This window comes from Orcinus orca, chromosome 5 (genome assembly GCF_937001465.1).
Source record: "Orcinus orca chromosome 5, mOrcOrc1.1, whole genome shotgun sequence".
In the NCBI taxonomy this organism is placed as follows: domain Eukaryota; kingdom Metazoa; phylum Chordata; class Mammalia; order Artiodactyla; family Delphinidae; genus Orcinus; species Orcinus orca.
Genome location: NC_064563.1, coordinates 13,846,842 through 13,868,252, shown reverse-complemented (window position 1 = coordinate 13,868,252; position 21,411 = coordinate 13,846,842). Strand labels below are relative to the sequence as shown.

General features: G+C 41.3%; 1 protein-coding gene across 6 annotated transcripts in view; it reads right to left on the bottom strand.

The window, feature by feature from the left end:
• Positions 1 to 20,933, bottom strand: part of ATP2C1 (ATPase secretory pathway Ca2+ transporting 1) — a 116,448-nt gene extending 95,515 nt beyond the window's left edge. Inside the window, exons 1-2 of one of the 6 annotated variants that reach the window (XM_033412229.2) lie at positions 5,520 to 5,659; positions 5,078 to 5,259 (exon numbers count right to left, since the gene is read on the bottom strand). In XM_033412229.2, coding sequence (XP_033268120.1) covers positions 5,078 to 5,083 — 6 coding nt within the window. In that variant the 5' untranslated portion in view covers positions 5,084 to 5,259; positions 5,520 to 5,659. Of the gene's footprint in view, positions 1 to 5,077; positions 5,260 to 5,368; positions 5,493 to 5,519; positions 5,872 to 6,435; positions 6,455 to 20,599 lie in introns of those variants that run through there. The other 5 variants (XM_033412230.2, XM_012538117.3, XM_012538116.3 and 2 more) reach the window with 5 other exon arrangements.
• Positions 20,934 to 21,411: the final 478 nt, after the last annotated feature.

The following is a 21,411-nucleotide window of genomic DNA, read 5'->3' as shown; positions in this document are numbered from 1 at the left end:
TAATTCTAAGATGTATACCTTTGTCAATATTAACTTAAAACCTTGAAGACGGAAGACATATTAACCAATGCATATAAATACCAGCCATATAAAGGAAATTGCATTGACGGCCTGACATTTTTTTTTTCTGAGAAATCCTTTCCTGTATGAAATGATGGCATTAACCTAGAGTTCATCCAACCAGTTTTTACTTTACCGCCTTTTATTAACACTTGCCCATATGAAAACTGTAAAAATAATCTTGTCACAACTGATGCCTGAAATCACTATAAAAAGAACCTGTTATTTAACAAAGTAAACATGGGAGGAACTTTTGAACATACAAAGAGATCTTTAAGAGGTTACATGTAACAATGGTGTAATTTAAAATTTTCCCAGCTAACTTTACCATCAAGCTAAGGTGTTCTTTCCAGCTTTAAAACAAAAATTGACCTTGTTAATAAACAGATTACGGTTAACCAAGATCTCAAAAGAAAATCAGCCTTGAGCTCCAAGGGGAATGTTCCCTAGGAGACTATTCTGATTGATACTGCTTCAGTTAACAGAGTTGAGTTCTAATGACATTAAATGAATAATAAAAACATTAAGACAAATCACGTATTTAGGACTCAACTGTCAGGAGACTACTACTTACAAATATTCTCTAGAGCATCCTTCCTCTGGGTTAGATTACTACAGTTTATCAAATGCTATCATATAATCTTTTAGTTTCAACTCTTTTCTAGAAATACTGATTAAGAATATTATTTTATCAACAAAACTGCAAACATTATAAATTATATTTTCCACACCTAAAGATATAAAATATTTTTATAACCTGGTTTCTTATTTTTAGTTAAAGAAATACAATTAATATGGTTTCTCATCCCTTTTTCCTTACAGTTCCTCCAACTATCCTAACACAATCTTTTCTTAACATATTTCTAGTGACTAACAATTTGAACTTGAGTAATAAACTATTTTAAAAAGTAAAGTGTAGGGGCTTGCCTGGTGGCGCAATGGTTGAGAGTCCGCCTGCCGATGCAGGGGACACAGGTTCGTGCCCTGGTCCGGGAAGATCCCACATGCCCCAGAGCGGCTGGGCCCGTGAGCCATGGCTGCTGAGCCTGCGTGTCCGGAGCCTGTGCTCCGCAACGGGAGAGGCCACAACAGTGAGAGGCCCGCGTACCGCAAAATAAATAAATAAATAAATAAATAAATAAATAAATAAAAAGTAAAGTGTAAAGAAACGTACTATCATTTTCAAATGCTATCCAAAATGATCAGGGGAATTTATTCTAGATGGATTAGCCATGCCTCTAACCTTAAATTAAGCATGTCCTAAAATCTTGAAGATCATTATATTTCTATATTTAAGGCTATGTTAAATAGTTTCATGTGCATTAAATTTATAGTGTTTTTTCTATGAAACAGACCAAATTTATTCCAAAGAAAAAAGTCCATTACTGGGAAGGAGAAATTATTTGCAAATTTCTCCAGCTAGAAATATCTTTTCTAATAAGCCATCCCTTTAAACATACAAATGATTAATTTTTAAAACATCAGATGAAGAGCCATTTACTTGTGCATCTCCAATTCCTAAATGGTATCTGTTTAGATCTGTGATAAACATGCAAAAAGGAGTTCCAAAGGATGTGGATAAAATCCTAACCCATGAATGGAAGTCTAGAACCAGTCCCTGAAATTCCAGGAAACTAATACTTCAGATACTTCTAGTGACTGACTCTAAGTATTCATGATGCATCCTGGAGGCTAAGGCTAAAAACTGATCAAGGTTTGCCAAGAAAGTTTAAATGGGCCATGGGAGAAAGGTCCAGAAGAACTGAAACTGAAGTACCAAAAGAAATTAAGCACCGTGGCTGAAAGGAGCCACATGGATGAAGTTGCAGACACGTCACACTCCCTAAGGACCTCCAGGCTCCCGCTCCCAGGGCCACTAGCAATTCCATCCTATGCACACCTAGAGGTAGGCGGAACTTACCTACACACCAACTGAAGGAGTCTCTGTTTCTGGGGAACAGCAGCAATCACTCAGTCACTCAGCAGGCTAACTGTGTATCAACCATCCTTCTCAGGCACTTTATTACATACCAGGCTTCATTCTTTCCTCACACCCACCCTCCAAAAGAGGTCATTATCCCATTTCCAGATGGGAAAACTCAGCAGCTAAAAAAGCTGAGAAACACAGTAACTCATGAGATATTTACGAGAGGAAAAAAATTACCTGTTCGGATTCAAATCCAAGCCTGTCTCTTTCTACACTGTCCTCTGGTTTGTTGGTAGAGCCCCAACATCTCTGCGGGCTTAAAGCCTTACACTATAGAAAATTCTGCACTTAAATCCACCCACTCCCTAACAATGAAAACTTCACACACAGCATTTTGGCCACTACTGTACCCCCTTTCAACATTCAATGTCATGGGCTTCCCTGGTGGCGCAGTGGTTAAGAATCTGCCTCCCAATGCAGGAGACACGGCTTCAAGCCCTGGTCCGGGAAGATCCCACACGCCACGGAGCAACTAAGCCCGTGCACCACAACTACTGAGCCTGCGCTCTAGAGCCCAGGAGCCTCAGCTACTGAAGCCCGTGCGCCAAGAGCCCGCGCTCCGCAACAAGAGAAGCCACCACAACGAAGAGAAGCCACTGCAACGAAGAGGAGCCCCCGCTCACTGCAACTAGAGAAAAGCCCGCGCGCAGCAACAAAGACCCAATGCAGCCCTAAATAAATAAATAAATAAATAAATAAATAAATAAATAATTTTATTAACCAAAAAATCATTCAATGTCATAACAACATTAATGGCAGGTGGCATATTAGTATGCAAACACTGGGCTAGGCTATTTACAATTAACATTTATTGAGCATTACTATATATGCCAGATACTATTCCAAATGCTAACAACCTAAATGCTACTAATAAGGTAGGTTCTATCAATATCTTTATTTCACAGATAAAGAAATTGAAGGACAAAATGCTTACTAATGTGCGCAAGGCCAAATGATGGTAGGTGGGGATCCAGCATTCAAATCAAGTTGCCTGGTTCCACAGTGCATGCTCTTAAATGCTAGCCATCCTCTCTTCCAAGAGAATTTACAGTTTCTCATTTAACCCTCCTAACTATGTAAGCCAAGTATTACCAATCCCGATTTATAGATGAGGAAACAGAGGCTTAGAAAGGTTAATTTGCTTAAAATCACACAACTTTTGGTGTTAAGGTATAATTCCAGTCTGTTTTTGTTTCACACCCCTAAGATGTTACTATATCTCATATAAAAGAGAATACTAACTGTAAAAAGGAAAGCGACAGTAATCTATGTATTTCAAAATGGCCAATTGGTTTTGAAAATTTCTAGGCTATATACAAGTTCTTAAAAATGTTTAAGAAAAGAAAAAGAGGTGTTATGGTAATGAGAAACTGACCAAAATGGCCTCGATCATTAATAGGCGGAAAACCTCCACTAGTTTTTAAGAATTGTATAATCTTTTACTATGAGGCCAAATCATTATTTGGCCATAGAGTACAGAGACTCAGACACAAGCGTGCACCATGCTCCCATCTCACAACCACTCCCTACCACCTGAACAGACAATGAGAGCCAGCTTTATTAGTCATGCTCCTTTTCCTAAGAGATCAAGAAACAGAAAAGCAACATCTAACAATCCACTGACTTTAGGCTACACTCTTAAATCTGGTAACATTCTAAAAGCAGAAGCTCAAGTTTAACATGTTATTTAAGATTCAACTACCAAGAAACAGGTATATGAATGCATTTAATATTCTTTGTCTCTTGTACAGAAAGGATCTGCCTTCCTTCAATCTATAAACTAAAAGACAAAATGGAAAAAACCTCAGAAAACTGATTTTCCATACCACCAGACAAAAATTATTGCTTTCGAATGCTGTTTCTAAAGATCCAGTTAGACAGTAAAAGTCCGCTGCAGTTATATACATGAGTATTTCAGAAAATGTCTTCCACAAATTATCCATCGAGAATAAAATTAAGGAAGATAATCATGCCTTTCATCATATTTCCCTCATATCCCAGATGTCTCAGATAGCAAAATAGATTATTGCATATAAGAAAAGTCTATTTTAAAATGACTAGTCCTACTTAGATCAAGCTTACATTTTCAACAACAGAAAAACAAATTAGAAAGCAGCCAGCAAGCCCAACTGCAGCTCCTTTGTACCAGATATAGATTTTAAAAACCAAAGATACATGAAAACAAAATGTAATTTGTAAATATCTTTCATAGCAACTTACAGCCCCACTCAAAAAAAAAAAAAAAAAGGAATAAATGAAAAAAGATTATCACACAGAAGTCAGTCCAAAGAATAAGTGTGCTTGTTTCAGGAGAGGAAAACATTGATTCAGAGTTGTTCAATGCTTTTAGAAAATAATCAGTGTATGAAAAGTATTAAATATTTTATAAGGCCAAAGGAATCAAGTAACATGTGAATGATAATCCAGTGCATTTGCAGCATACAGTGGACAAACAGGTTCCACTGTCAACCTCCCAAAGCATGTTTTGAAATGAGGAGGAACTTTAAGAAATCACCTCATAATATTTCGTTAAAATCAGAATTGACTTTTGTGAACTGAAAAGCAAAGAATTTTTCCCCAAAGCTGCATTTAATAAAAAATCGTTTTCTTTCTTATAAACGAATCCAGTTACACCAAATCAAGGCTTGATATGCAAATACACAGGGATGCAATGCAGAGCCTTCCCTCCCCATTTCCACTTCCCCTGGAGTGATTCGTCTCTCAGAGACTATGGAAACATGCAGATGCCATCTGAAATGAAAACTTCCTTTCCATCCCCTAAGCTAAAGAAGCAGGTTCCTCGGAAAAGCAGAATCAAGCTCAGTCACCCTACAGAACCTTAATTTCCGAAACGCCCTATGTTACCAAAATAAAAGCCAGATATCCTAGGAAAGCAATTCCTTGGACACTTCACAATCAAAGGAAAAAATAAAATCAGAGAATTAAAAAGGTGGCGAAAGACAGACAACTTAAAAGCCAACCACCACACCCTCAACTCCGCGCTGCAACCCGCCTGCCGGGGGCCTTTACCTTCATCTTCCATCGAAACTGCACTTGGGTTGATGGCTACAAAGTCTTTAGTGTCAGCCACGGCCACACTGGGAAGAGAGAGGAGAGGAGGACAAGAAGAGAGGCCCCCGGAATCCCAGGCCGTCACCCCCGCTCCCGGCCACGCGACCCGCGGCTGCGCCCACCACCCCTAACAGCAGCATCTGCAAGAGAAACCGGAGAAGCGGCGCTGACGGGTGCGGGAAGGGACGGCCGCCCACCGCCCCCCAGGCCCCGCGCCCGCCCCCTGGCTGCCCGCATCCCCCCACTCACGCCGGCGGGGCGGGGCAGCGCCCCGGAGACGCCCCCAGCCGGGTACCCCGGACGCCCCCAGGACCTGGAAGTTTCTAGAAACGGGGGACAAGAGGTAATCCGGGCGCCCCGCAAAGCCCCAGACCCCTTTTCTGGACTGCGGGGGACTCACCCGCGCTCTCGCGGGAGCGCCTCGCCAAGCGGCGGCGCCGAACGGGCGCCTCTCCCGGCGTGGGGGCGGCAACCGGGAAGGCGGGCGGGGCGGGATGGGCAGCAGGTGAGGGGACTGGCCTCGGGCGGCCCGGCGGCTCGGTGCGGCAGTGCTAGTCTGCTCCCGCCTCCACCTCCTGGGCTCCGCCCTCCCCACCGCCCGCCGCCCCGGCGCGCCCCGCACCCCGGGCCCGCCCCGCACTCCCGGGGCCAGGCGGACCGAGCTTTGTCGCCACCACTTCCGCCGCGAGGGGCGCGCGCGCAGGCGCACTTGCACGCCCGGGCACGGACGGCGGAAATGAGCAGAGCCCGACCGCCCGCCCCGAGGGGCTTCGGCTGGGGGCGCCAGTCCCGGCCCCAACTGCCCTGCGGCGGCCCCTTGGCCACCCCGGAGACGTGCCCGGCGTTTCTACGCTCCCGCCGGGCGCAAACGTGGGAGAGCTGCCAGCTTCCCCGCGCCGGCCGCGCGTCCTCAGGAAGCAGCCGCTAGCCCGGACCGAACGGGCAGGCGCAGCCATGTTCTGGGCCCACGAGGTGTCTGAGCGACCCGACGATGCAGCGGGAAGCCGCTCCCGCTGGGCGGCCGTCACAATCTGGGCAGGTGACGCGGGGACCCCGCTGCCTCACTTGCAAGCCAGTCACGGTTGCTAGGCGCTGACCTCGGGGCGGGGCCCCGCGGGACCACTTCCCAAAGTTCCATCCCGGTGGGGGTTTGCCTCAGCGCCCGCGTGCAAGGAGAGCCAAGAGCTCTCCAAGAGCTCTCCAAGAGCAAGGAGAGCTCAGGGGAGGGCTTTGCATCCGTTCAAGTGTGCAACCAGAGGGGCTGGAACAATTAAAAGCCTCGCGTCCCCAGATGGAAGCTGAAGAACGGGCATTACCTTCAGCCGCAGGTTCTCTTTTGCCTCTTGAATTTTTCACTTGCTCAGCACCTAACCCAGGCCCCCAACAGGTCACTTTTGATAGACCACTGAGTTTAATAATCCTTGTCAAGCCAGATACAGCAGACGTTGAACCTAAGTCGTCGCGCACCCAGATCCACTAGAGGGCAGGTCTACACCTGCTGAGTTCCAGCGCATCCTGCAAAGAACTCAGGGGACAGGATAACAAACGGACCGGGTTACCTGTTCTGTTTGGCCCAGGTTAAGTGGAACTAGTCTAGGATCAAAAATCCTGGGCAGGTTTCTTGATTGAAGAAACATTGAGATTTTATTCGGCAAGGTCACTTTTAAATTTCAGAAGTGAAACCATAAAAATCAAGATGAAACATTTCGAGTCTCGGAGTTACTATGTATATGACCACCTTTGGCTTGCATGCCTAATGATTTTTGTCCACTTAGTGGTGATACACATAAGGCTATGATTCGTGCAACAGTGAATGTGCTATCTCTTGCCCAGTGCTGTAATCAATTTGTAATGATTATTACTATACTTACTGGACCTTGACACCACCACAGCATCACATTAAAAACACAAGCAAGCCTCTAAAGTAGGAAATGTATAGACATAGACGTTATTTGTTATTAACATATGATCTTACAAAATAGAGGATGATTTTCTATTGGATTGCTTTAATGAGCTCAAACATTTTATCTTCGGCAACTTTTCAGAATTATCTGTTGTGAACTGCAGTACTCCTGCACTGACACTGAATTCCTAATTACCCACCCCCCAAGATTTATCACTCCATTGCTTACATCTAAAGTAACTTACACTGGAATTTTACTCTTTGGTTGCCTAAATTGTGAAAGCCATTATTCCTATTGCCAAGTCAAAAAAGAAACTGGATAACACCAGCTTTGTTCAGAAGAATTGTTACTTCATGCATCATCTCACAAATTCCAAGGCACTGGAACAGCAAAAACCCGTAAAGTATAGCTTTCAACCACTTAGCTGATCCCTAAGCTTCATCAACATATCTCTGCAGAGTGGTCTGTTCTATGCCTGTACCAAGCTAGCCAATATCAGTAGCACCAACTTTGACTTCCTGTGTATATGAAAGGCAGCATTTATTAACAATATTCAAGCCAGAGCAGTGAGGGCCACAAGCTTCAGAAATCTTCCTTCTTCCAGCATTTCCTTCTCTGACCAGCTGACCCACCATGAAACTTTTGTGTAGCAATCTCCACTTCCTCATCTCGGGGAAGGAGGACTAAAATATAGGTACACTGCATTACATACACATACAAACATATGTGTGTACACACATTCACATATATACATACATATATATTATGAGAATATATATAGATCTGGGCATAACAACTACCCTTTCTCCCTCAAAAGATCGTTGTGAGGATCTGATAAAATGAAGACAGGTGGTGAATTATAAGCTCTATAAAAGTTTAAGATTATCATACGGAGAAATAAGCAAAAGTATGGACTGTTATGAGGTAGAATGAGATTGATGGCAACGAAATGTATTATGTTCAAGTTTCCTCTCAATTCTTTAGAAATCAATGCTCTAAAAATCTTTACTCCCATTTTGTTCTGAATATTTAACCTGCAAAATTAAATAGATCTGATGCAAAAAGTGGACACATGTGAGCAATAGAGGGGAAATTTGTCAGGCATCTCTGCTTAGGGAAATATTACAAATAGGGAAGATTGAGGAAGGACAGACGTGATGTTCTAATTTTATTTATACTGTGCCTTATTACACAAAGGTTGTGAGGCATCCTGTCTTAATATCAAATTTGATAGCTGGCATTTTTAGAAACCTGGATGATAAAGATATATGTGGCCTTTAGGATTTAAAAATTGACTTAGAAAAGGTTATTTTAAATCTTTCCTCAATGTCTTAAAGACTCCTTTAACATTGTTTTAAGTACCAAAGGTTAATAATTAAGGAATTTTACATAGCTGCTAGAAAAAAAAAGTTGTCATATTTTAAGTGGAATATTCTTTAAGAAGTCATATTTTAAGTGGAATATTCTAAGAGCATGTAAAGACAATTCTTCATTTTGTAAGTCAACCTACTCCAACAGAACAACAGAAGTATTTTTCTTCTTATAAGGGACCTGCTACAGGTCAAGTCTGGGGAAATACAGTCTTATTGCAAGAAGTGTCCTATGAAATGAGTGTCATAACAACCACCTGCCAGAACTGCTATACATCTTCTTGGTTCTATGTCTTAGCAGTATTGGAAGAGTAAAAACTGGAAGCAAGAATAAAAATAAAATGGGCTCAAAAATGAGCAGAAAAAAACAGGAAATTTAAAGTATATTCTTTTTATTTTTAAAGAAGTTGATTCCAAGTATGACTCAGTTTCCCCATTCAAGGGTTCTGAGCATGCAGTGATATTTAGGATCTTTGGTATGTAGTACTACCAATCTTCTGGGTTGGAGATGAGGGCAGGTCAGGAGTGCAGGTGAGTGAGGGTAAGAAAGGGAAGGATGAAAAGTGAGTGTGAGTTCATGTCCAAGAGCCAACTCTGCACTTCATTATTTCCATGGAAAATAGACATAGACTATTCCATATTACATATACCCCAAGATTTGAGATAAAAATGAACCCATTTAGGGCTTCCCTGGTGGCGTAGTGGTTGAGAGTCCACCTGCCGATGCAGGGTACGCGGGTTCGTGCCCGGTCCGGGAGGATCCCGCATGCTGTGGAGCGGCTGGGACCGTGAGCCATGGCCACTGAGCCTGCGCATCCGGACCCTGTGCTCCGCAACGGGAGAGGCCACAACAGTGAGAGGCCCACATACCGCAAAAAAAAAAAAAAAAAAAAAAAAAAAAATTAACCCATTTAAAAGCTATTCTGTCCAGTTTCCAAATTGGCATAATTCATCTCTGGTCCCAAAATATTTTGTCTATAGTAAATATATAAGACCTATTGAATAAATGTGTAATCTAGAAAATGGTCATCATAAAAAAAAAATCTGTTGTTGAATGAATAAACGTAATCCCAACTTTACTTTGCTTCTTGCTTTCTATGATCAAACTAAAACATGAGCTGCTACTTTCCTTTAAAGCAAAGAAAAATTAAGGGATTTTCAAAGGTTTAAAAATGAACTCACATCTCCAAAGGGTTAGCTAGGACAACTTGATCTGAACGGGAATAAGTACTAGTCATTGCAAGAAGTGTTAAATATTGAGCACTGCCCAGAACAGATGAAATTTCAGACTTGGATTTTGAACTCAGGTAACCATTTGAAATTAAAAGATAACAATGTTGAGGTGGCTGCTTCTATGCAAGTAGGAAATTTCAGCTGAGCTTGTACTTTGGATTTTTATAGCATGCATATCAATGTCTGACAAAGTCAAAAAACTGTAATTCCCAGCACAGTCTTGAGTTATTTCCTTAGGGACCACGGCATCTACTCTTTTTTTTTTTTTTTTTTTTTTACATCTCTTTTTTTTTTACAGTTTTTTTTTTTTTAACATCTTTATTGGGGTATAATTGCTTTACAATGGTGTGTTAGTTTCTGCTTTATAACAAAGTGAATCAGTCATACATAAACATATGTTCCCATATGTCTTCCCTCTTGCGTCTCCCTCCCTCCCACGGCATCTACTCTTAATTCTTAGACAAGACGACTTAGGTCTTAATGTTAAGACCTCATAATGGCTTTAGATAGTAGGGAGGACATAACAACTATTATACCTTTTTTATATTCCATAATTTAAATCAACAAAATTATCAGTTGCTGCATCAGTTTAATCAGTAAACAGCTACAAAAGAACTAAAAAGATAACATTTTCAGTTATATTCTTATAGCAAAGACACTTTAATGATTTCTTGCATTACTAAGCATTCTGTCATGCTACTAGGGCTGGGGCAGCTGTGGGCAGGAAATGGTCAATAAGGACCTGTGAAGCTGTAAGTCATCATCACTATCCCCCTGGCTTTAGCAACGACTCTCCATCTTCTGAAGGGCACATGCGCTATTCTTGAGAAGGTACAGCAAACCCTGTAAGCTTTGATTTTGAAAATATACGTCATCAAATGATCTACATCAGTAGTTCTCAAACTATGATCCCTGCCACCTTAGTACTTTTTAGAAATGCAGATTTGGGGCTCCACCTCAGACCTACTGAATTAGCAACTCTGCGTGTAGGGCCCTGCATTCTGTAGTTTCGTACCTCAGGTGCTAAACTTTAAGTGCTGATTTACAAGAAACATAAAACTTTCATGTAAAAATATTTTGATTGTGCTTATAGTCCTCAATTCTGAAGACTGATTGAGAGCGTATATCAGAATTTTAAACCTCCTCCAGCGTTCTTAAATCATAAAGGGCTTTGAACTTTGAGTAATCACCTGTTGGCTTAAGACCAGTTATTTTAAAAGACCCAGGGAAAGGGCATTAAGACCATAAAGAGATCATACTTCTCCCCTCTTAAGTGGCTCAGAGCATCACATCCACATAGACATGCTGGAAGAGAAGAGAACAGAAGTGCAGTGCAGTGGCAGTGGAGCTATGGTTATGTTCCCAGCTATGAAGTCAGCCTTTGTTTTCCTATATCAGCTCAGGACCTTTGGAACAATGCTTCTTTGACCAGGTATATCAGGCTTTAGCAGCACCAGTTAGATGAAATAAGAGGGGAAAAAAGCTTCATAAATAAAAACTGCCATTCTCTTGAAACAGTGTATTCCTCAGAGAAAGTTTCATCCCTCAAAAACAAAACAAGCTGTGTAACATTTCAGAGGGCATAAAAAAAAATTTTAAGTGCGTTATACAAAAATTGTATGTTGGGGGCTTCCCTGGTGGCACAGTGGTTGAGAGTCTGCCTGCCGATGCAGGGGACACGGGTTCGTGCCCCAGTCCGGGAAGATCCCACATGCCGCGAAGCGGCTAGGAGCGGCTAGGAGCGGCTAGGCCAGTGAGCCATGGCCACTGAGCGTGTGCGTCCGGAGCCTGTGCTCCGCAATGGGAGAGGCCGCAACAGTGAGAGGATCGCGTACCGCAAAAAAAAAAAAAAAAAAAAAAAAAATTATATGTCGGGCAGCGGGTAGTATTTCAACATTAGGGAAATAGGATTTTACACTAATCAATCACTTTAAACAATTTGATTATGCACTCATTATATAAGACCAAAATACTTCTATAATATGCTTTACTTATTTTGAGATGTACATATAGGCCATAGTCCAGTTTAGTGGTAAATATTATAGTAGGGTAAATGGTACAGGACACAATTATAAGGACAGTTACTCATAGAACAAAGGAAGAAGAGTAAGATGAATCAAAAGTTTCCACTAAAAGGAAAATGTACACAAGAAATCTGGATATTCAAATACATTACCAGTGAGAATAATTCAGTAAAGAAATCCAACATAAAGGTGATTTTATCCAGAGACAAGTTATAGTAACTTATGTTATAATTGCTAATAACAGATGAGTTTACAAAAGCTTGATTACATCTCAATGAAATCTTAAAGTCTTTAGTGCTGCTATAATTTTTCTACTGTGTAGTCTTTAACAGCATTAACATGCTCTTTCTCTCTGTGTGTTAACTGGCCTGCTTGGAAGGATAGTAAATGGTGTATTTAATATTAATTAGACCAATATAGGAGTTTTGAGATCTATTGTATTTGCAAATAATCCCATTACAAATAATGTCTTTTGTAAATATAAATGGGAATGGGGGTGGGGGACCTCTGAGGGTTTTTTTGTTTGTTTGTTTTTTGCGGTACGCTGGCCTCTCACTGTTGTGGCCTCTGCTGTTGCGGAGCACAGGCTCCGGACGCGCAGGCTCAGCAGCCATGGCTCATGGGCCCAGCCGCTCCGCAGCATATGGGATCTTCCCGGACCAGGGCACGAACCTGTGTCCCCTGCATCGGCAGGCAGACTCTCAACCACTGCGCCACCAGGGAAGCCCGGGCCTTTGAGTTTTAGCAGTACCAGAACATCTTCATCTCCATGGTACTATTTACTATAGAACAAAATACACTGAAAGAATATCCTCTGCTTCATTCAGTGGGTTTGGGAGCTCAAGCTGCTCAGAACAGGATCTCATTCATTACTTTGGAAGCCGCTCTATGGCATGGACTCTTGCATATTGTAGCAAAACACCTTTTTGTTTGTTTTTTGTTTGTTTGTTATACCATTCTTCCAGAGCTGGATTTTCTTGGAAACCAAGGAAAATTAAGTTTCAGGGCCCCTCACTTGCAGATGCCCCTTTTAAGGTCCTAAAAGGGACTCTAGCAATGGTCTCATCGTTTGGTAACATTTGCAAAAGATATTTTAACTTGATTGATTATAGAGTACTCTTTTTGCTGACTTTTCCCCCTTCACACTTCTCCTATCATGTAGCACTGGAACAGCCAAGAGCAAAATTCTGGATCTGGCTTAAAGGAAGTTGAGATGGGGATATATTTAGATTTTATTTGTATTTAGTGATATATAAAGGTGATTTGTAGTCATGTCTGTGTATGGTTAGGTCAATGCTAGCTGTCCTGGTAGAGAAAGGACATCCAGGAATATTCCCACTACCTACTGTACTAAATCACAAGGCCTAAAATCTTTATATAAATGTGTCCAGTGGCGCCCAGCACCTGAAGTGTATGGCTGGTAAAGGAGAAACAGCTAGAAGCTAGTCTATAGACTAGACTTCTAGACTAGCTTCTAGACTAGCTTCTAGACTAGCTTCTAGACTCTAATAAAAACCAAGTATAAATTTACTATTCTAGGAGTATCTGAATTATCTTTCAATTATCGCTTTAGAAAATATTAGAAAGTCATTTTCACATAAAGTGATGATTAAAGACTCTGAAGTCCAAAAATGTAGGAAGAAGACACCTTAGGATGCATCCTTGAATTAGTAAAAATGCTTATTTTTTTTTAGATTTTGTGATATTTATTGTATTTGTCACCCAAATTTGTAATTTGTTGTGATTTCATTCTAAGTCTTCACTTTGTATCCAATTTAATATTTATAATTTTGTATTCTTTTTCTTAAAAGAAGTTTCCCCAAATTGAATAACCTTCAAACCTTTCAAAAACGTGGATCTCAAAAAAAAAAAAAAAAAAAAACGTGGATCTCCACCTAAAAGGATTTAAGGTGTCTTTCCTGCACAGTAGTTATGGTGGTTTTATTTTTAAAACCCCCTTTCCTTAATTAATGAGAGAACACACCAAGGAAAAAGGGAGGAAAAGAAGGGAGGAGGCAAGGGAAAGAAGGGGAGAAAGGGACCCTGCCTATGGGAGGTATCTCAGTATGAGGCAATGAATCAGGCTGTAGAGTCAGACAGGCAAACCTAGAGCTAAAATCTTACTGCCATCATGTATAAGCTATGTACCAAGTTACCTTACATCTTGAAACCTCAGTTTTCTCATCCATGAAGTGGAGATAATACCACCAATTTTGTAAGGTTATTATGAAGATTAAATGACAATGTATATAAAGGACATTGCCAAGTGCCTGGCACATATAAGACATTTAGTAAAAATTTTAAATTCCTTATTCTTGAATATATAATCCAAGTTGTATTACTTGAAATAACCTTACTAATATGCTGCCTTTAGGATGAATAGGAAAGAGATAATTCCAGCATCTTTCCTGCTCTCTTCACAGCAAATTATGAGCAGCACAACATATGTGGGAAGTTCATTCCTTTTTCTGTTAAGACGTGAAACTATTTGTACGAGGTGAGAAAATATGTCATCTTCCATTCTGAACAAAAGTTAGCAAATAAAATATTACAGACAAACTGTGTAAGAAATAGGATAGGATAGCAAATTTAGAAATATGCATGAAAAGCTACGCCGTGGTTCACAAAAAAAGGTTTTACATTTGAGTTAAGGTAGTTAATTATTTCAAAGACAAAGGTTTTGATGTTCATCCAATTCATCCTGTGTTTCAAAGACATCTGAGCACAGTAGATTAGGAAAGTTTAGAAGCAGATAACAAGATTAGAGGTAGCTCAGAAGTTAACTCAGGGTCCAGGTGTCTCCCAGGCGTGTCTAACAGTTCACAGCTGTGACAATATGGACAAGAAGCGGGGGATACCTTCAAAAGGGACCGTAATAAGCAACTAGTTGTCAGCACTAAATGCAGGAAAAAAGAAAGTAAAAGAGGTTTTTTATATTAAGGAAAAAAAAGTGATTAAGATGCCACTTAAATAACCTGAAATTTCTCCGTGTACCTGTTCATCAATGACTGCATAAGTATACTAAGTTATTTACCTTTATACTGGAGAGGGTTATAAAACCTATAAAACTATGGGTACAAGTAGTTCAGTTGTGGATCAGGTGCAGAAAAGCTAGTCATTGGTGCATAAGCTTTTCACCTGAGGTGTTTTCTGGATGTAGCTATATTTCCCTTCCTTGATGGAGGATTACACGCTACCTGAATCTCCAAAGACATTTGATTCTGTCTTCTTTGGCCTTAGATTCTAGAGCAACATGCTCAGATTGTGAGTATTTACCACTAACTGAATAAAACAAGTGAACTCTAGCTGCTGCGTCTGTGCCCGCTCTTTTCCCTAAGGTGTCTGAATCGTCCATCTTTCTATTGCTTACTGCACCAGAATCTTGGGGCTGAAAGGGGTCTTGTGAGTCATCCAGTCTTCTCTTTCAAAATGCAGAAACTGTCATTACAACATCCCCTGAGGAGGGTCACATACCCCGCCCTCTGCAAAAGGTGGCCCATCTCTTTACCTCTCCTTTTTAGAAAGTCCATCCTTATTATTGGATCACAACCTCCCCCTGCAGTTCAGCCCATTAGTTATGGTTATTTCCTCTGGAACCTCCCAAATGCACCTCCATTTTTCTCTACAAATTAGCCCTGTGTGTCTTGTGAAACACTCAAAAAACAAATGCATACACAAAAAAATCACCCCTTAAATTTCTTCCTCACAGAGCCTAACATTCAGGATTCCTTCAAACACCTCTGTCTCAGAATAGCATTCATTACCCCCTAGTCCCCTCACCACTGCCACCCAGAGCACCCGGCCCCTGAGAGCTAACTCCACAAACTTGTTCTCAGTGCCTTCCATCCAACAGGTACTTTGCTTATCCTCCAGGACATTCTGGGAATCAAATAGTCCCACAAATAGGTGCACAATTGCTACTGGGATAAGTACAGCAACAGAGAGGCATAAGGTGCCTCCAAAGTACTACTGAGAGACAGGACCAAGGTGGGAAAGTCAGAAAAGGCTGCCCTCAGGGACCTCATACTGAATTAAGATCAGAAGGAAGAGTAGGTATTAATGAGGGGAGGATAGTGAGGGGTCAGTGGGACAAAGGCCCTGACCAGGATGCGGCAGGGAAGCAGGGAGAGGAGAAGGGTACTGTATTTGGAGTGCAGAGAACAGAGGGAGGCCAGGCAAGTGTGCAGCAGGAGAGCACATCGGGCTGGACTGCACACTGCACAGCGCTCTGTGATGGGGAACTCTGTCTTTATCCTAAAAACAAGTAGAAGCCAGTGAAAGATCAGAAGCATGGGTCTGGGGAGCTTCATGGTCAGGTTTGTCTCTAGAAGACCCCCGCCCACCCCACACCACCCCACCACCAGCTGCAGTGTGAAGAACCCATTAGACAGGACAGCAGTGGCTGGAGAGAGACCAACGAGAAGGCTATCACAGTACTTCAGACAAGAAGGGAGATGGCCTATTGGGCTAGGGTGGCAAGAGGGAGAAGTAGACTGAATGACTGGAGGCATATTTGGGGATAAAATGGAAAGGATTTGCTGATAAATTAGATATTGACCGAGGGAGCAGAAAGTGCCAAAGACGACTTGAGCTCTCTGCCCGAGTAACAGGATGGACGGTGGTGCATTTTCTCAGATAGAGAAGAGGTTTGGGAGAGGGGATGAGTATGAAGAGTGGGTGCCATGAAAGCCATTCATCTTCACGAAAGCCACCAGTTACAATCCTTGGACATTTACAGGCTATGGAGTGCTGCAGACTGAATGTTTGTGTCCCCCAAGTTCTTATGTTGAAATCCTAACCCCTGGTGTGATGGTATTAGGAGAGGGGCCTTTGGTAGGTGACAGGTCATGAGGACAGAGCCCTCATGAATGGCATTAGTGACCTTGTAAATGAGAAGCCAAAGAGCTCCCTCCTCCCCTTCTGCCATGTGAGGACACAGCCTGGAAGTCAGCATCTGAAACTGGGAAGTGGGTCTCACCAGGCATCAAATCTGCCGGCACCTTGATCTTGGGCTTTCAGCCTCCAGAACTGTGAGAAATAAATTTCTGTTGTTTATAAGCCACCCAGTCTATGATTTTTTGTTACAGCATCCCGAACAGACTCAGTCATGAAGAAAACTGTTGGAGACTTTTTTGGTGAATAAACAGCTTTTTTTTTTTTTAATTTCTCCCTTCAGATAGAGGAGACTGTTGCATTTACCGTGATAAAATAGTTCAACTTTTGTATCATATTTAATAGTCACAAATATTAAGCTTCAGCTTTGTGTTACCACAGCAATTTAACTGTCAATGTTACCTATATATAATCATGCAAATTCCTCCACAGAAATGGGGTAGAATCTCTGCCCTCTCTTAAATTATACAAGGATCATCATTTTCCTTCTGCTTCTAAAGAAATAAAGCTTTTTGTCTACCCAAGCACATGGGGCAAATGCCTCTAGTTTTCCCCTGAGATGTCATTTGAGCATTTCATGACTTTTTTTAGAGGCTTTTAAAAATGGATAACTTTGGTATACTCTCAAGATATAAACAACACACTTACTTTAAGGAGCTAAAAACTCAACATTTCTTAAACCAAGCTGTAGTAAATTTCTATCATTTTACCTAGAGAAGAAAGCCTGCATCAGCAACCCAACACCCTATGCAGTATTCCAAATCTCAACATAGCTTTTTGGGTGTGTGTAAGGGAAGTCCTTAACTTTTATATTGTTATTCAGAGCAGGTATAAGAGCCAAAATGAAGAATTAAGTTTCTAAGGTTCAAATTAAATCCAAATACGTATTTAACAACCCAGTACTGAGGTTAGCATTCATTAAGAAACAAAGCAAGAAATAAAACTTGATCCTGTTTGAACTGGAAAACTCTTCTTAAGCCATTGAAGGGAAACTTCAGAACAGCCTCCAAAACAAAATCTGGTTCTAATCCTTAATTAAAGTATAGCTACTAAACATAACCCCTGACCCCCAAAGACCACTCTCCTCATTTTAAACTATCAGGACAGGTCTTGAGCCAGAAATACCTACTATGACTGCAGTGCATGGTTTTTGCCTCATATTATAAACACTTGAGTACAGCTCTTTCTACTAATTAATAAGACTGTAAGCATCACAGAGGGGTTACACTACACCTGATCCATTTTTACATCTTCATCATCTATAAAAATGCTCCACACACAATATATACGAAAAAACTTGCTTAATCATCAAAGGAATTTCACAAAACAAGATGACAAAGCAGAGCTCTGTTAGGGCAGTATTCAGTCCTGGCTAGGTCAACATTTGTGTCCATATTTATATACAAGGACATCAATGGTAACATGATTGCATTTTCAGATAAGAATATGGAGAGATAGTAAAAAAAATTATGTGTATTAATTTTGTTGGAAGATGACCTTATACTAGTTCAAAGATCTAATTCCAAAAATATATCTTTATATATAGCTATTGTACGTGCCCTCTGGCCCCCAAGGCCACTCTCCTCCTTCTGAGCAGATTTACCGTTAAATAGGCAAGACAGGCCAGGTCAGGTCTTAGATCTTATTTCTTGTTCAGAAAGAAGTTTTCTATTCAAGAGAGAGCAAGGCACCAGATCATCCCAAGTTCTTGTCTATTAATTAGTCATCTTGTACTTTCTGATCCCTCATCTCTGGGACACATGGCAGAAGAGATTTAAGTTGATGAAGCCATAGCAGGGCAGTATAAGCTCTGTTGCTGTCACTAGATTGTTAAGAGACAAGCATGGTAAAATGGGTCCAGTTTAAAGCCAGGCAGACGGGAGTTCAAATTTGCCTTCAGTACTTTCTGGCTGGGTGGCCTTGGGCAAGGCCTCTTACAGTCTCAAAGTCTGCCTTCCCATACCTTTGTAATGAGGATCCATCCCACGGGAATGTAAGGATTAGAGACAGCCAGTGCAGGTCCTAAAACTATAGGCATTACTAACCTCCTTTCTAACTTTCCAACAAGGTTAGCCATGATTGACTCTGACCTCATTTCTCTAATTCTGTGAGACGTTATGCTGCAGAGCTGTTAACTGGTTTCAGAAAGGAATTGAATATGTTATTTTTCTTATTTTGTCCATTAGTTTATATAGCAAGTTAAGATATCAGCACAATGCTCATAGCTGTTCCAGATCATCCCAAATGGTTGTCAACTGGGGAGGGGACCACCCATTCAGTCCAAGTCTGAGGATCCCGTTAAACTCTAATAGTCTTTGGTATGAATTTTGTAACGCTTAAAAAATAAACTTGGGCTTCCCTGGTGGCGCAGTGGTTGAGAGTCCGCCTGCCGATGCAGGGGACACGGGTTCGTGCCCCGGTCCGGTAAGATCCCACATGCCGCAGAGCGGCAGGGCCCGTGAGCCATGGCCGCTGAGCCAGCGCATCCGGAGCCTGTGCTCCGCAACGGGAGAGGCCACAACGGTTGAGAGGCCTGCGTACCGCAAAAAAAATAAAAATAAAAATAAACTGTACAAGCAATGTAGCCACATCTCTGAAAATTTACAATACTGAGAAAAGGGGGGAAAATCACTTAATCCACATTCCACAGTTCCAGCCCCATCATTTTAGCCTCTTCCCCCTCCCTGTTACTCCCTCCCCTCCCCCCATCATGAGGCCTGAAGGAGTCTGTGCCAGCGTGGCCAATCCAGAACAAGCACCTGGGTCTCTGGCTTTCCACCTCAAAAGCAAGCACGCGCTAAGACTTGGAAACCAGGAGATCTCCTTGTAATCTCGACACCTTGCCTAAATAAGAGATAATCTGGACCAGCCTAGCTCCCTTAGTGAGCACAGTCTGAATTTCCATCACTTGTAAAATTATTAAAGCACTAAGAGCAGTTTCCCCTCAAACAGTAATAATAATTCTCATTTTCCAAATTATGCATCAACTTTTTGGGAAACCTGTCATTAGAGGATTTTCTGTCTGCCGACCTTTGCTTGCACATCTTGGAAGTGTTTTATTAAGTAGGGCATCTTGTTCAAATACAGGACACTGCTACTGTCTCCCATGCGGTTTTGCAGTTCTAGTTACAAGCATGATACACACGCAATTTATGACTCTTTGGGTCTTCGATGTGGCTACACATTTGTCCTTTACCACAGCCATCCTTTTTCCTAAGTGAACCACCAGATTTAAGTGAATCAGATACTGCTACTTCTTCTTACAATTTGGTACAATTCAGAAAAGCAGTTTTTAGAAATGCTTTTTTCATAGATTGTAAGGGATAGAATGATATAAATCTCAAAACAATAAAATGAATGCATGGTTTTTAAAAAGAAGTGATCAAACATTTTAGCAGGTTTTTTAATATTTAAACTCCCCCTTGCTAGTCTACTACTAGAAATTCTAACTTTTGATTGGCTAAAAAGACTAAAATCAGCAGTGCTCCATCCCCTAATTTCCACGAAAAAAGTGACTAATTACTTCTGAAAGATCTTCCCAGCTCATTAGTGATCTGTTTAAGGCTATCATACTTACAGTCTACACAATGTTTTTTTGTTTGGCAAATCCTGGTGATATTAACATAGCCATAAATATATACAAAAAGACAAGTGTATTTCTAGGGCCTGCTATTATTCTTTGTCGAGATATTAATAGTTTAAAAATTTGTATTTGATGCCTGAGAAAATTTTCAAGGAATCTACACAATTTAACTCTGATAGTTTAGTCCAGCTATTCAGAGGAAAGGAAAGCAAGAGGTTGTTGTTTTGATTTTTTTTGTTTGTTTTTTTTTTTAACTGAACTTGAGCTTAATCTCAGGATCCAAATGTTCCAAGTTCAAATAAATCCCCCACATGCCGGCTTGCTCCTTTGCCAAATCTGAACAGCTGAAAGCAAGTGCCGACTTGTGCCTACAAACAGGTAAACTAGCAGAAAATAAATCACCAAGAGACATAAAGGCAACACCCAGAATCCAACCCCCATTAACCTTAAAGGTAATGTAAACAAAATGGTACCTGTTCTTCGTCTTTTTGGTTTCTCAGCATCGATAAATATTTTCTAATTGCGTGGAGGGGATATTTTTTGAAATAAGAGAATCTTGACTGAGGCAACAGATTATCCATGGTGAGGAAAGCACGAAGAGCCTTATTTGCCCCTCCCTGTCAGAAACCACATGAAATCTAGAAGCTGCACAATTCCTCAGATGCCTAGAGATTTGCTTGTAGCTTGACCACTTTGCTGCAAACAAAGCAGACCTTCTCCGCGCTGCTTCCTCTTTTGGGTAGAGTTCTTGGTGAAAGCAGACAGCCGCGTCCCAACGCCGTCCTAAAAGCATCCAGAAATGCAATGCCCAGAGGGCAGCAGGAGCCAGGAGGAATCCAGGGGCTGGTCTGCCGAATGCAAATTGCTTAGTGGTAGTGGTGCGACTGTCCTATTTCTAGCAACAGCATTCTGTTGCAAGCTATGTTAATATTAGGTAGCTGGTGACTTTCCACACCCACAGACTCTCATGAGGTTTAATCTTAATTCTTCTGACAGCTTTTCTAGCTCTTAAAGAGGACATGACATGTATTTCTTTCCTGTTTCCTTTCAGAATTCTTATCAGCATGAGCACACACAGACAACCCTCAGCAGCATCTCAGCTCTAAAGTGTTGAATCATTCAGCCTTGAGAACCATTGTTTCAGGGGATTTCTAAAAAAAATTAACAAATTACTTCACTCTTCATTGTTACCAAGGAGTTCAATGTCAGCACTTAAAACGGTAGGTTTACACTGTCATGCATTATGCAACATGCCCAGTAACCAGATACTTTACGTCAATTGAAC